Source organism: Chanos chanos, chromosome 2 (assembly GCF_902362185.1).
Source record: "Chanos chanos chromosome 2, fChaCha1.1, whole genome shotgun sequence".
Classification (NCBI taxonomy): Eukaryota; Metazoa; Chordata; class Actinopteri; order Gonorynchiformes; family Chanidae; genus Chanos; species Chanos chanos.
The window spans coordinates 24,341,487-24,355,522 of record NC_044496.1 but is presented as its reverse complement, the minus strand read 5'-3'; the positions used below and the strand labels follow the sequence as shown (position 1 = coordinate 24,355,522).

Below are 14,036 nucleotides of genomic sequence, written 5' to 3'. Positions count from 1 at the left end.
GTAGAGGATATTTCATCTGGTTAAATTGTTTTCCTCACTGCCCAGCCCACAGCTTTATTTAGGCTCTGCAGATTCCTCTGTGCCCATGTTAAATTATTCACCACCAGTTCCCCTTATCATTTATTCAACTAAGAAGCGGCAGAATTCACTGTAAAGGAGGCAGTCCTGTGTTAGGCCTTACAGCAATGGGCACGTGACAGACTTCCCTCCTTGCCCTTTATCAAACAAAATTTGTTACAGATATATCAGAAATTACAGTGGTTTGAGGTAAACATATATTAACATTGATGTACTGCCCCAGTGTCAGTTGATGGACATTTTTCTTGACCGAGATCGTCTTGCTGTCTATGTTGGATCAAACGGTAAAGATCTCATCCACAGAGGATCCTTGTCCAATGCAGATGATCGTCTGGTACACTGAGTAGCTCTGTACTGGATAATTAATTCCAGCCTCCTAGTTCTCCTTGTCTTGGCTGAGTCAATCAAATCTCGTGGGTGTTGTTTGGGGGTTGAACCTGATTGGCTTAATGATTTGGAGTAGAGTCAGCCATGAGAGCTGGATCTCTGACTGATTTATGCTCTGTCTGTGATTGGTACCAGAGTGGAGTCAGTGGTAAACAGGTCATGGTCCCTTTAAGGAGAATCAGATGTCGCTATATTACAAGCAGTCTACCATCAGAGGCATGTACCAAATATCTTAACCCCTCTTTCTGTCTCCAACTCTCTGTCTCTCCTCTATTCTCTTGTTGAGTCAGTCTCTCTCATTCTCTCTCTCTTTCTCTCTCTCCCCTCCCTCTGTTCCTCCCTCTGTTCCTCCCTCTCCTGTTCACTCCTCAGCTCACAGCGCAGTCTTTTCAAGAGCAGAGCACCGTCCCTTGTGACGCTTTGGAACAACATAGGCTTTCTTTCTCTTGCTCTCTCTCCACCTATCCTCCCTCTTCATATGGCTTACCCCCCCCCCCCCCCTCTCCTATTTAGCTCTTCCTCGCTGTCTCGCTCCCCGCACGCTTTTCTCTCATAGCATTCACTCAGATACTGCAGCAGGAAAAACTGGGTGTTACTGTATGGCAGGGAGAGACATCAGAGCATAGAGCCTGTGACATTGGCAGAGAAAAGAAAGAAAGAAAGGTTGAGAGGAAAAGAAAAGAAAAGATTAAGGGTTGTGGAGGAAAAGAGGAAGACAGTATCGATATGGTTTAAGCACGAGGCACTGTGATGTAGCAAGGCGCGCGACTGGACTGCCTGGGAGGAGGGGAGCACAATTTCTTCTCTCATTCTCTTCTCTCTCGGTCTACCGCCAACCTCTTCCTCCTCCTCCTTCTACTCCTCTGCTCCCTTTCTCAACGTCAATAACCAAATACTGCCGCTGCTGCTGGGCTTGTAGCCATCCTCTGTTCCCTACACACTCCACCAGGTCTCCATGGTCCTGGGCTGGGCAAGAGGAGGCAGGTGGAGAGGCTAAATCAGGAGCCTGCTGCTCTGTTGTTGCTTTTTTTTTCTCTGTGCATCCCACTCGTTTTCGTCACGGTGCTACTGGACTCACGGCTGTCTCTGGATTTCATTCAGTGATATTTTAGGAGCAGGCATTGGACAGTCTTCTGCCCTGTTGTGACTCGTTGATTTGTATATTCTGTTGTTGGTGTGGTTCTGTCCGTGGGACTTGGCGTTGGAAGGGAGAGGGATTTATAGGCTCACTTGAGTTTGCAAGTGGATGATGAGCCTTCTGTGGTTTTGACGGACTTTCTGAAATCTCTGGGCCATCATCGTCGGCCACTGACGGTAATGAGGGGATTCTCTGGTTTACTCTGTGTGTAGTGTGAGTAGTGTGAGAGTGCTGGTCATCTGAGTTTGACGCTGTTGAGGCTGAAGTGAGTTGGGTATAGAATTTTGTGGTTGGGATGTGGAGGGTGGATGGAAAGTGTGTGTATATACATATATATATATATATAGTCCTTATATTTCCCATGTATAATGCGAATATAAGTATGTTTAAAATATTCTCCTGAACTAAATAATGCAGGAAATTGTTTGTGCCTGTGTGAAGTATGTGTGTGTGTGTGTGTCTGTCTGTCTGTCTGTCTAATCCATAATATCTGTGTTCCTCAGCTGGGTGACTGGGTGGCAGAGAAGATGCTCATGGCAGGGGACACGTCCAGAGACGAGACACAGAAGCTCCATAAGAAATGGCTGAAACACCAGGCCTTCATGGCCGAGCTGGCCCAGAACAAGGAGTGGCTGGACAAGATCGAGAGGGTTAGTATGGCTGGTACACTTTTCATCATGGCCCTAGCAACTGGACCTAATGTACTACTGATTGCTGGTCTGTGAAGTGGTTTGCATCACAAAGTTGTGTGTGTATGTGTGTGTGTGTGTGTGTGTGTGTGTGCACCTGACAGTGACAATGACTAGACTTTGGCTGAATCGGACAGAGTGAAAAATAGGCTGACTTTAATCCATAGAGACTTAAAGCTTTTAAGCACTGAATTGCTGAAGATGCTTGTTGTATGAATCATTTCAACAGACTGATTTGAAAAGTTCTGGATTTATCAAACGAGGCTAATTTTAGGATTGGAATTCTGAGCACTTGAGATGCTGTTAAAACGTTTCCTCAGAGTCAGGACTGCTCAGTTGCAAAGTCCTGTTCTCAGTTCATGTTTGTGGCATCAAAACTAAAGGGAATGCAGTATCAGCCAGTCTATGATTTGAAGCAGATCAGCATTTATTGAGGTACATGCAGCATCTTATAATTTGCTTTGTGTGGTCTATTTTAATTATGCAAGATGACCAAAAAATCCAAAAGGTGTCAAGTGTGTGGTCCTCCCCAACCTCTGTCTGCTAGTATAATATGTTAATGGTTGTAGGAAGATTATTAGTGTCCAGTAATATGGTGAGGACGTCAAAAGCTAATGGCAAGAGCACAGACTAATTGTTTGTGACTGAATGTTTATCCATTTCTTCAATGGACCAGTTTTTAAGTTCAAGTAAAGTGCCTTGTATCACAGGCCTGTCACAGAATGAGTAGTATGGCTGGTTTTTCTGTTTCCTGTGAGAAACTGCTCTGCATGAATATTTGAAGTTAGCTTTCCCTGTAGCCACAAATTAACTTTACCCTGCTTACTGAAAAGTTCAGCTACAAATTTCTTCTGGTGACCTGCTTGGTCTATTTTGTGTAAAGGTTTTACAGTACAGTATGCCGTAGACTGTTGTGCTGTTCTTAATCCTGTAGCATTAGCTGCCTTGATTTTCAAAACTGCTGTAAATCCCATATCATGTCCATTTAAAATATTAAACTGAAGTGTAGCTTTCTTCTGTTCCTTCTGGACATTTCCGTAATGGGTGACTGTATTGGGCTTTATAATTTGTGGTAAATCTGGTGGCTATGTTATTGTTCAGTTCAACCTGCAATGTTTTACTAATAGTAATATATTCTGAGCAATGGTCGAGCTGCAGTGGGCATGAGGAAGAAAACAAAATTAATGTGTGATGACAGCCATCTTCACACTAATGACGCTGTGTTCATGACTCTTAATGCGTTTATGTTCACACCTTTTAATGTGTTTGTGATACTTCACCCCAATTTAACTGTGTCTGTTGTTCTGTAATGTAGCTCTTTAATGTAGCTGTGGTTATGACTCCACATGCAGTTTGTATATGTTTGTTAATTGGTAAGGTAAACGTTTGAATGATTCCTAATGTAGCAGTGGTTGTTTCTCTTTGAGACAACAGTATTTGTGATTCATATTCTGTAAAGCAACAGTGTTAATGATACCTAATTTAGCAGTGTTTGTTGCACTTGAAGGTAACTATTTTAATGATTCCCGAAGTAGCTGTTAACACTGTAAGGTTAACCGTGTTAGTGATTCCCAAATTAGCTGCGTTTGTTAATCTGCAATGCAGGTGTGATCACGACACAAGACTAGTCTGGCCCAGTATTTGTTTAGCAGTTTACTGTTTACGGCCCATTTTTCTCTCCCCACAACATAACCCAAAAGTAGTTACTCAGAATAGAAGAATGCTGACCTGTCGTGACAGTTTTTTTTTTTTTCCTTTTTTCTTTTTTTTTTTTTTGGGAAAATGTCCTCGTTTTATATGTGCTGTTCTAGTTTTCTCCTTGACTTGGCCTCTTTTGCTGTTCTGTGAGTCTCCTCACTCACCTCCAATGTGGACGCAGTTGTAACGTTCTGTAGTCCATATTCCAAAATGATGACAAGATGGCAAGGAAATTATGTTTGAAAACAGTTTTACCTTTTGAAGCAGAATGTGTCACTGTTTATACGGTTGTGTCTTCTCTGAGCAATGTGAAGATCAGCAGATTAGCTCTGAGTCATGCATATCAGTTCATACAAACTGTTGGTTTTTCTATTTACCATAAATGTCACATCTGTGTGAAGCAGAGTGAATAAAAACAGAGGATGTAATGTAAATTCTGCAGTTTTATTTTTGTGAGGATTTTTTTGCATCTATTTTTTTTTTACCTCTCTTTATGTTAAAGTACTGCCATGTTTATGATTTTCTCAGTGTGCACTAACATTGTATTGTACTGAATAGACCTGGGTCTGCATAGAGTGTAGGCTATACATGGTTATCTCATGGTTATTAGACTGGGACAATTCCGTAAAAAACACAGGTCCCTTTCTTGTTCAGGTCCTGAATCTTCTAAACCTGATCACACCGTAAGTAGAGCAGTGTGAGTAAGGAGAGTCCAGGGAGTCATCCCTTCACCTGTTCTTGATTCTCTCTGTTTATCATGTTCACCCAAAGCAAAACATTTCTGAAACAGTCTATGAGACTCTGTGGATCATTTCTGAAACAATCCATGGACCTTTCCACCAGTGACTGTTTCAAACTGGGCTGCTGAGACAGGCTTACTCAGAGCTGTAAATGGGGTCAGAAGGAGACAATTGTTATCACACCATATTCAGAGGAAACATTATCTTTGCATAACAGCGACTCTGATGGGAATGTGAGTTATTACCATGTGATGCTGTGAATTTTTGCTCGCACGTCACAAGTCTGGCTTGCTGTCAGTTAGTGCTACCGCGCCAAGTGCTCGGAAATGTGGGTGAGTGAGCATGCCTTAGTTGCTAAGTAACACACCCTCCCCACCCAGCGACTCCCATGTGTGAAGGTCATTTGCACTGTCTCCTTCCAACCGTACCTCCATTTACAAAAGCGGCAGGAAGTGATTAGATGCTCTTCCAGGGTAACTGGCAGCTGTATGGTGCTCGTAGCAGCAGCGGAAGTGTGTCAGTCTGTGATTAGGATATCTACATCTCTGTTAATACTTGGACAATAACAGCCAAATGAAATCCATTTTTATCATATTCAAAAGAAGAACACTGCATCTTAGGCCATTTGCTGAATATTGAGAATCACTGATATTGTTTGAACAATTCTGACCTTTGGTTTCTTTTTTTTTTTTTTAAAGAATTTGACCTTTTCTTGAAAATATGTAACAGGTGAATTTGACTTAACCTTCCTATGACCTTGTCTTGTTAGCTGTAGGACTTAATGCAGAAAAAATATGATGTTCTATGTGGTGGAAGTGTCTTAGAGAGAACACATTTTACACTAAGGGCCTCATTGTATGCTTGGAGCTGTGAAAACGTAACATTTCCTTTGACTTTCACATCTTCTGAGATAATTAATTTGCCTTGTTATCTAATTAAGCTCGTGAAACTGACACTTCATAATTCCCAAGATATCTTGCTTTCTTATGTGGGGTCTGGGGGAAAAATCATTAAGGTGACTCTCTCTTTCTCTCTCTCTCTTTCTCTCTCTCTGTTGTTAACTCGTAATGTAGATATACTGTAGAAATGTGTGCAATGCCTTTGAGACTTCTGTGACTGTGGGCTGGGGGATATTTGCTATAGGATACTCTCTGGAGATCACTAGTACCCCTTTTCCACTGCCGCGGTGCCGGTGCCGGTGCCTAATCGAGCACCGGGGCTGCGCTTTTCCACTGACAAAATACTGGTGCCGGTGCCGAACAGCTGGCACCGGCACGGCACCACAGAATAGCTGGTCCTAAAAGTTGGAACATAGGAACAGTGGGACTCGGTTACTGGCAAGTGTAACTGCAACAGAAAAACTAATTTCTCTATCTGGGCTGCATCAGTTTTTCACCTCCAGACCTCTAGATCTGTTTACTCTACTCTCAGTACATCATGTACAACATGGAGTTTGACTAAAAGATCATATATATTATGTCATAAATAGGTTGTGTGACATTTTTACCCCCACTTATTTATTGTGCTTGTGACAGTATATGATAATATCAGTTGTGTTCTCTGGTTTTCACTTCTTTCAAGTCTCTCTCTAGATACTTTTGTCCCTTCACAATTTTAGGCCCCCTCCCCACTCCTACTCCCACTCTCTCCTCTCTGACTGCCCTCCCACAGCCCCATTGCATGCATCAACTGCAGTCGTTGCAGAGGGATACATGAGAGAGAGCGAGAGAGAGAATGTGTATGTGTTCATATGGGCTTATGTGTGAAGGGAGCAGTCAGAACTCCAGAGAGAGAGAGAGAGAGAGAGAGAGAGAGAGGGAGAGAGAGAGACAGCTCAACAGTGCAAGGGATGTTACATAAGACTCCACTCATTACCATGTTTGGCCTAGTTATATAGTGTGGGGCAGTCTGAAGCCTTGTAGAACTATCACACTCTTCTCCTGCTCAGCCCGCATGTGCGGAAATCTGCAACCTATAGAAAAGGCATAAAGGCATTGACAGTATACCTCGTCTGCTTAACAACAGCCCCATCAAAGCTCCCCTCTCCCTAAGAAATCTATTTATTTATCTCTATCTATCAACCATCTATCTATGTAGATAGATAGATATAGATGTTTATATATATATATATATATACACACATACATACATATATATACAGAGAGAGAGAGAGAGAGAGAGAGAGAAATAGATAAATAGATATCTGCTCAGGACATCTGATATATATATATATATATATATATATATATATATATATATATATGGTATTCTGTGGATACACCCTGTGGTGTGTATGTGTATGTGTATATGTGTGCCAGTTTTCCCTTTCCCCACCCCAGCCTACACACTATAGATGGCAATGCCATGACCTGCCTGTTCATAGAGGGTGGACAGTACGTGAGACCTCAGGACAGAACCTGCTGAACAAATGTTCATGCCACACCATGGGTGAATGTTAGACAAAACAAGGAATGAACTACACATACCACAGTAACAAAACTGTGTGTTATATATGAATACAATCAGTTAGATTTTGGATTTTCTTTCTTATCATAGCTGTTTTGAAGTTATGTTCTCAAACTATGTCTCAAAGCATGCTTATGTAACTTGATTGAATTCTCTTTATTACTTGATTTGTCATCAAACAGTCCTCTGTGGTGAGGATAACTGTGCAGTATGACACTGGTTCTGTTGGGACAGAATCTCATCTGATTGCAGAACAAGGATGAGGAGGTGTGGCTCATGTTCTGGTGCATCTCAGTCAAAATGAATGCTGTATTCTGATGTGTGCATTGAACTGGTGAAAATGGAAACTGCTACAATTCCATAGATGTGAGAAAATCTGGATTATTTATTACATAATAGCATTATATAATACATAATATAAAATATATAATATTTTCATACAACATGCCCAAAACCTAAAAGATAGCGCTCTTTTTAAAAATTCGGTGTTCTCATAATGTCGTATACGCGTGGCATTGTGCCCTTGAATGCAGGAGGGAGGTGATGTAGAATTTAGAGTTGCTTGGATTCATGTCCTTGGGCATGATATCTACCACAGACAAGCCGCCGTACCCCTGCAGCCCAGCCCCCCACACCTACCCACTCTGACACACACACACACACACACTCACACAGAATCACAATGGGTCATGTGGGGGGGGGGCTATGTCTGAGTGTAGGTGGGCCTCCTCTGCGCTTTATGTGCATCTGTATGTGTGTGTTCGTGTGTGTGTGTGTGTGTGTGTGTGCGTGTTCGTGTGTGTGTGTGTGTGTGTGTGTGTGTGTTCTTTGCAGGAGAATTGGCTTGGCTACTGAAGGCTGGCGAGTGGGGGATGGTGGAGAAAGAACTCATTGCAACTCTGATAGTAACTGGGACTCTCTCTTCATGGCTATGAATATTTAGCAGAGATATAATGAGTTTAATGACCCTTAGCATTAAGGACATGCAAACCAGTCAGCCAATGAACACAGGCCGGTAAAGAACACAGACCAGTAAGGAACACAGGCCAGTAAAGCAGAGACACACAGCGAGAGAGAGAGCACATCTGTCATGAGGAGACAGGCTCAGAGAGTGTTTATTATGGCTTTTTTATGGATCACTTACGGCATTGCAGACATTTGGCAGCTAAAATTCTACAGATATCAGGAAAAAAAAAAAAAAAAAAAAAAAAAAAAAAAAAAAAATATATATATATATATATATATATATATATATGTGTGTGTGTGTGTGTGTGTGTCTGTGTGTGTGTGTGTGTGTGTGTGTGTGTGTGTATGTATGTATGTGTGTGTGTGTGTGTGTGTGTGTGTGTGTGTGTATATGTGTGTGTGTGTGTGTGTGTGTGTGTGTGTGTGTGTGTGTGTGTGTATAAGATAACGCTCTTTTTAAAAATTCAGTGTTCTCATAATATAGTATAAATGTGGCATTGTGTCCTTGAATGCAGGAGGGAAGTGATGAGTGGATTCAAGTCCTTGTGTATGGTATCTATCACAGACAAGCTGCCGTACCCCTGCAGCCCATCTTGTATTAGAAGATATTTATGAGCAGATAATATGTCCTTGGATTCATAAGGAAGTTTTTCTTTCCTCAGATTTGTGTTGTATTGTGTCTGTACACCACTGTAAAACAATTGTGGCACTGACATTTATATACTGTGGCCCAGTGTTCTGCAGTGCAATCCTAAATGCCTCTTACCCTGAATGTTTTGGTTGAAACCCAGCAATTTTATACACTTTATCCCTTAGCTTTTGATTTAGCGGATTTAAGAGTTACACTTTAAATGGTGACGTGTGTGTTGGTGCTGTTGGTGATTATTAGACCTGAAATAGATATGGAGGCCCAGATGAGATCACGTCCCATAAAAAGCTGGGTTCAGTGCCTTATGTGAAATGAAAGCTGTGCTTTGGTTGTATAGACCTAATCTGTCTTGTCTGATGGAGCAGCTGGCCACTACACTGATAACTCAGCTCTTCCCTGAACACGGCACAGATAGGGAATGACGTTGCCAGGCGCCAGGTGCACTGAGAGCTCCTGACCATCTCAAACCTCACATACTCATGAGAGATCCATCATACTCACCTCTTTTCCTGCTCTGCATTTTTTTGAAACGTCATTGGAAAGCATCACGTCCATGTAATATAACAGTCAACTAAAGTAATGAATTGTGTTTTCCTTGAAGTCCTTTGAAGTTATTACAATTCATTGTATTGAATGTTAAATGTACTCAAACAGGAGGGTCAGCAACTGATGGAGGAGAAGCCAGAGCTGAGCGAGGTGGTGCAGCAGAAGCTCGGAGAGATCCGTGAGTGCTGGCAGGATCTGGAGACCACCACCCAGGCCAAAGCACGGCAGCTCTTTGAGGCCAACCGTGCAGACCTGGTGGTCCAGAGCTATACTAGTCTGGATGAGCGCCTCAGCCAACTGGAGGGGCAGCTGGGCAATATGGACCACGGCCAAGACCTGACCACCGTTAACAAGCAACTGAAGAAACTACAGGTCTCCACACTTCCTTTCTCTCTCTTTCTCACTGCCTTCTCTCTATCTCTCTCTCTCTCTCTCTTTCTCTCTCTCTCTCTCTCTCTCTCTCTCTCTGTTCCTATGTCTTTCCCTCATTCAGATACACAAAGCTGGAAAAAAGTATGAAACATATCAGATTATTGCCATAGTGATAAGTATTTTAATATGAACTGCCTTTGCACCAGAGTTACACCAGCTGCTGACATCATATACACAGAAGGCGTTAGTTGCTGACATCATTTTATTGACACATTTGTAGATATGTATTTATATTGTACCTTCATTTTTGGGGCTTTTACAACACGGGCTATTTTTTGTTTTCATGCAAGTTTAAACTCATACCATTTTATTTATTTATTTACTTTTCTTCTCTTAATTAAATTTTGTTTTCTGCATACACACTTGTGAAAAGAAGACTTGCTTATTAACTGATGTCCCTTTTTATGAAAAACCATAGGTATTACTTTTTATACAGACAGCTAAAAGACTAGTTAAAATATTGTATCATTTCCATATGTGTTAGTTGGTCTTGCGTTAGTGGATGTGACTTGATTTCTGGATAGTTGTAATGTCAGTGAGTACTTAAGGGATTCAAGTTGTGGAAATAAGCCTTTGGTCACAGTCCTGGTTTAATGCATGTCATGTCTTGGTCAAGGTGAGATGTTAGGCTAGTGAAACGCTATGGTGAAATTTCTCAGAGTGGTGCTGCGACACTCACAGGCTTGTTTCACACATTGTCATTCTCCTCTCTGACAGCATGCCATCGCTCACAACAGCTTTGAGTTCCATTACTGCCAGTCAATGTGCTATGTACCCACCTCCACGCCACATCCACATCCCAGCCATCTCCATCAGGGGTACAGTAGCACTGTTTTAGTTCACTTCTGTTTTTACTCACTTTTACTCTTTCTTTCTTTCTTTCTTTGCTGCTTTTTCTCTCTAGTTTGAGTGTATGCTGTCTTTATTTTCTCAGTCTTTCCCCCCTCTCATTCCCCTTTCTTTCTTTCTTTCTTTCTTTCTTTCTTTCTTTTTCACATCCGCCAGTCTTCCACAGCTATTTTTCTGTGACGGACTCACAGATTGCATCTGTCATGTTGTCCTCCATGCTCTCAGAGGAGTTGCATGTTCTTGATCAGGTACCAAAGCCCCATTAACTGTGAGACTGTCTCTAGCCTTTCTGTCCTATTACATTGCTTTGTTTGCTTTCTCCGTTTTCGTTATTATTTGCTCATTAATATTCTCCACATTGCAGGGTTTCCAAAACCATGTGACAGTGACATGGTTGTAAGGGGAACTGTCAAGTAAAAGGAGGATTGTGGATTTGATTTCAGAGCATGATGTGCCTGAGAACAAAGCACTTAGGCCTAATTTGCTCAAGAAGCATGTGATCCCTGACAGAGGAAAAATAGTTATGTCAATTGTTCTGGATAAGTGTCAGCTAAGTGAACAGATGTGAATATTATTTGTGAGTTGCTGTCATATTTCAATCACATGTACCTAACCTTCTTTGGTGAAATACTGATTTCCAAAAGTCACCAGTCATTATATTCATGTCAAGGAGGTTTAAGCTGCGCTTGACATTAGAAGAAGATACTGCCGGTTTGAATGTCTTGACATAATCTCAGTCTTAGACCGCATAATCTTACCAATGCCAAGTCAGTCATTTAATGGCACTATTCAAGTCTTATAATAGTGGGTGATGCTTTTCCTGTTTACAGAGATAACGGAGAGGGCACTGCCACACATGCCTGTTCTCCGCTATTCATTCCTGAAATAGGACTGTGAAAGTATTAACAGACTACTGCATTTTATTTCCATCACAGTCATTTTATTGTGATGATTCTGATGCATAGTGACCAAGTGGCCTCGCCCATGTCTACAGCAATCCCTGAAGCAGCCCTGCTAATGATTACAAGATGGATTAGTGCTGAAACCCTGCTTGATTTAATTCATTTGGTTGTAGAGTTTGCATAACCAAACGGACTTGCTCACGTGTAGGCTCTTCCAAACAATAGTGAAGCATCGAATGGGTTTGTTTAGGCTGACAAAACCTGTATAGAACTGACATAGAGCCATAACTACAGAAATTATTGGACCTATATTTTTAAACAAAGTCGAATTTTTTACTGTACTGTCGTCTTATGCTAGCGTGTCTGAAGAACTGACTGCTGGTCCCCTCTTTTCTCTGTTTCACATGTTCCCATATCTGTCTCTTCCACTCTCTGTACAATTCCACACACCTCTCATCTTCCTCATCTTCTTTAATTATATCTTTTCCTCTACTGCCTTTTTTGTCTCTCTTTCTTTACACTTTTGACCTGTGGTTGTAGACGATGGAGTGTCAGATGGAGGAGTGGTATAAGGAGGTGGGAGAGCTGAAGGCCCAGGCTTCCTCCATCCCTCAGCAGGGTCAGAGCCAGGACACTGTTAGCGAGCGGCAAGCTGTTGTGGAATCGCGCATCGTGCGTCTCATCGAGCCACTGAAAGAAAGACGACGTATCCTGCTGGCTGCCAAGGAGGTGCACCAAGTCGGTCGTGACCTGGAGGACGAGATCGTGAGTAACACCTTCACTTACACACGCATGGCCACATCATGGAATAATATTATTATGTTAATATAGAAATGGCTATATAGAAACAGCTAATTTTGGTTTTCCTGTTTTGTTTTTGAACTGAAAACCTTGGATCCAAAATGTACAGTTTTTGATGTTTAGCACTGATGCATGGTTATTTGTATGTACGTCTAATGCTTTGTGTTCTCTATGTGTATGGTTTTTGTTTTGTTTTTTTATTTTTCAGTTGTGGGTGCAAGAGCGCCTCCCAGTGGCTACCTCTCAAGAGCATGGAAATAGCCTTCAGGCTGTGCAGCAGCTTATGAAAAAGAATCAGGTGAGAAAAAACTCCCTCTCTTTCTCTCTTTTTGTCCTCTGTTCTCTCGTTCTCCCTTCCTCCCTCTCCCTGGTTCTCACCCTCCTTTCCACCCCCCACCCTCCTTTCTCAATCTCTCTCTCTCTCTCTGACTCTTGCTGATCCTTCTGTTTTTTGACTGGTAGAGCCTCCAGAGGGAGCTGCAGGGGCACCGAGGCCGGGTAGAAGATGTATTGGAGAGGGCTGGTATCATAGCCTCCATTCGCAGCCCAGAGGCTGACTGTGTGCGTGCAGGCATGGAGCAGCTCCATCAACTATGGGAGGCGCTGTGGACAGAGACAGAGCGAAGACAGCTGACGTTGGATGCCATGTACCAAGCAGAGCAGTATTATTTTGACGTAGGAGAAGTGGAGGCCTGGCTCAGTGAACAGGAGCTGCACATGATGAACGAGGAGAAAGGCAAGGTGAGGGTTGGACACACACAGAGGAGTAGGATTACACTGGGAGTGAAAAAGAGAACATGAGCTGGTTTATCCTGTGTGGGAGACTACAGTATCAGATCATTAGCCTCCTTTTGTAATTTGCTCCTTTTCTAATGCATGACTGGAGACGTGGACAAGTTTTCACAATAATAATTCAACTGTATGTGCAAATACAGCAGCTGGGCGTAGATGTCAGGTCTGTATTATACGAAGAAGGGAGGGGGGTGGGGGCTCAGGAAGATGAAGAAGAATAAATTGATGAATTGGTTTGTGAAGGCATGTCTGAACTGGCAACTCTGGTCTGCTCCTCAGGACGAGCCCAGCACGCTGCAGTTACTGAAGAAACACTTGGTACTGGAGCAGACAATCGAGGACTATGCTGAGACTATAGGTTTGCTGTCACAGCAGTGCAGACAACTCCTGGAGCTTGGCCATCCAGACAGGTACCCACACTCTGGCAACCAGCACAAAGACTTACATTTAAAGAGGCTTAGTGAAAAGTTCATTTTGATCAGTCCCGGGTCTTGGTCCTCTCTTGTAGAGGTAATTTCTGTTCTTTTTAGGTAGTTCCGTTTCTCTGATAAGAGTTACACTTATCTTATTGTTTGTGTTTGTGTGTGTGTGTGTGTGTGTGTGTGCGCATTCACGACAGTGAGCAGATCAGTAAGAGGCAATCACAGATTGATCGGCTCTACGTATCACTAAAGGACTTAGCTGAGGAGCATAAGTCCCATTTGGAGCAGCAGTACTGGCTGTACCAGCTGAACCGTGAGGTGGAGGAGCTGGAGCAGTGGATTGCTGAACGTGAGGTTGTGGCCAGCTCACCTGAACTGGGACAGGACTATGAGCATGTCACGGTTAGTCTGCTGCTGAAACACAAGCATCTCATTTATAAAGGAACAGAGAGGAAGCCCTCTCGTCGGGTGTCTTCTGTCA

At 42.5% G+C, this 14,036-nt stretch overlaps 1 protein-coding gene across 1 annotated transcript in view; it reads left to right on the top strand.

The window, feature by feature from the left end:
- The window catches only part of sptbn4b (spectrin, beta, non-erythrocytic 4b), a 33,989-nt gene that overhangs the window by 14,035 nt on the left and 5,918 nt on the right, over positions 1–14,036 (top strand). Inside the window, exons 18-24 of the mRNA XM_030794285.1 lie at positions 2,107–2,253; positions 9,466–9,729; positions 12,081–12,305; positions 12,550–12,639; positions 12,804–13,082; positions 13,413–13,543; positions 13,753–13,957. Of these exons, the coding sequence (XP_030650145.1) occupies positions 2,107–2,253; positions 9,466–9,729; positions 12,081–12,305; positions 12,550–12,639; positions 12,804–13,082; positions 13,413–13,543; positions 13,753–13,957 (1,341 nt within the window). The remainder of the gene's footprint in view (positions 1–2,106; positions 2,254–9,465; positions 9,730–12,080; positions 12,306–12,549; positions 12,640–12,803; positions 13,083–13,412; positions 13,544–13,752; positions 13,958–14,036) is intronic.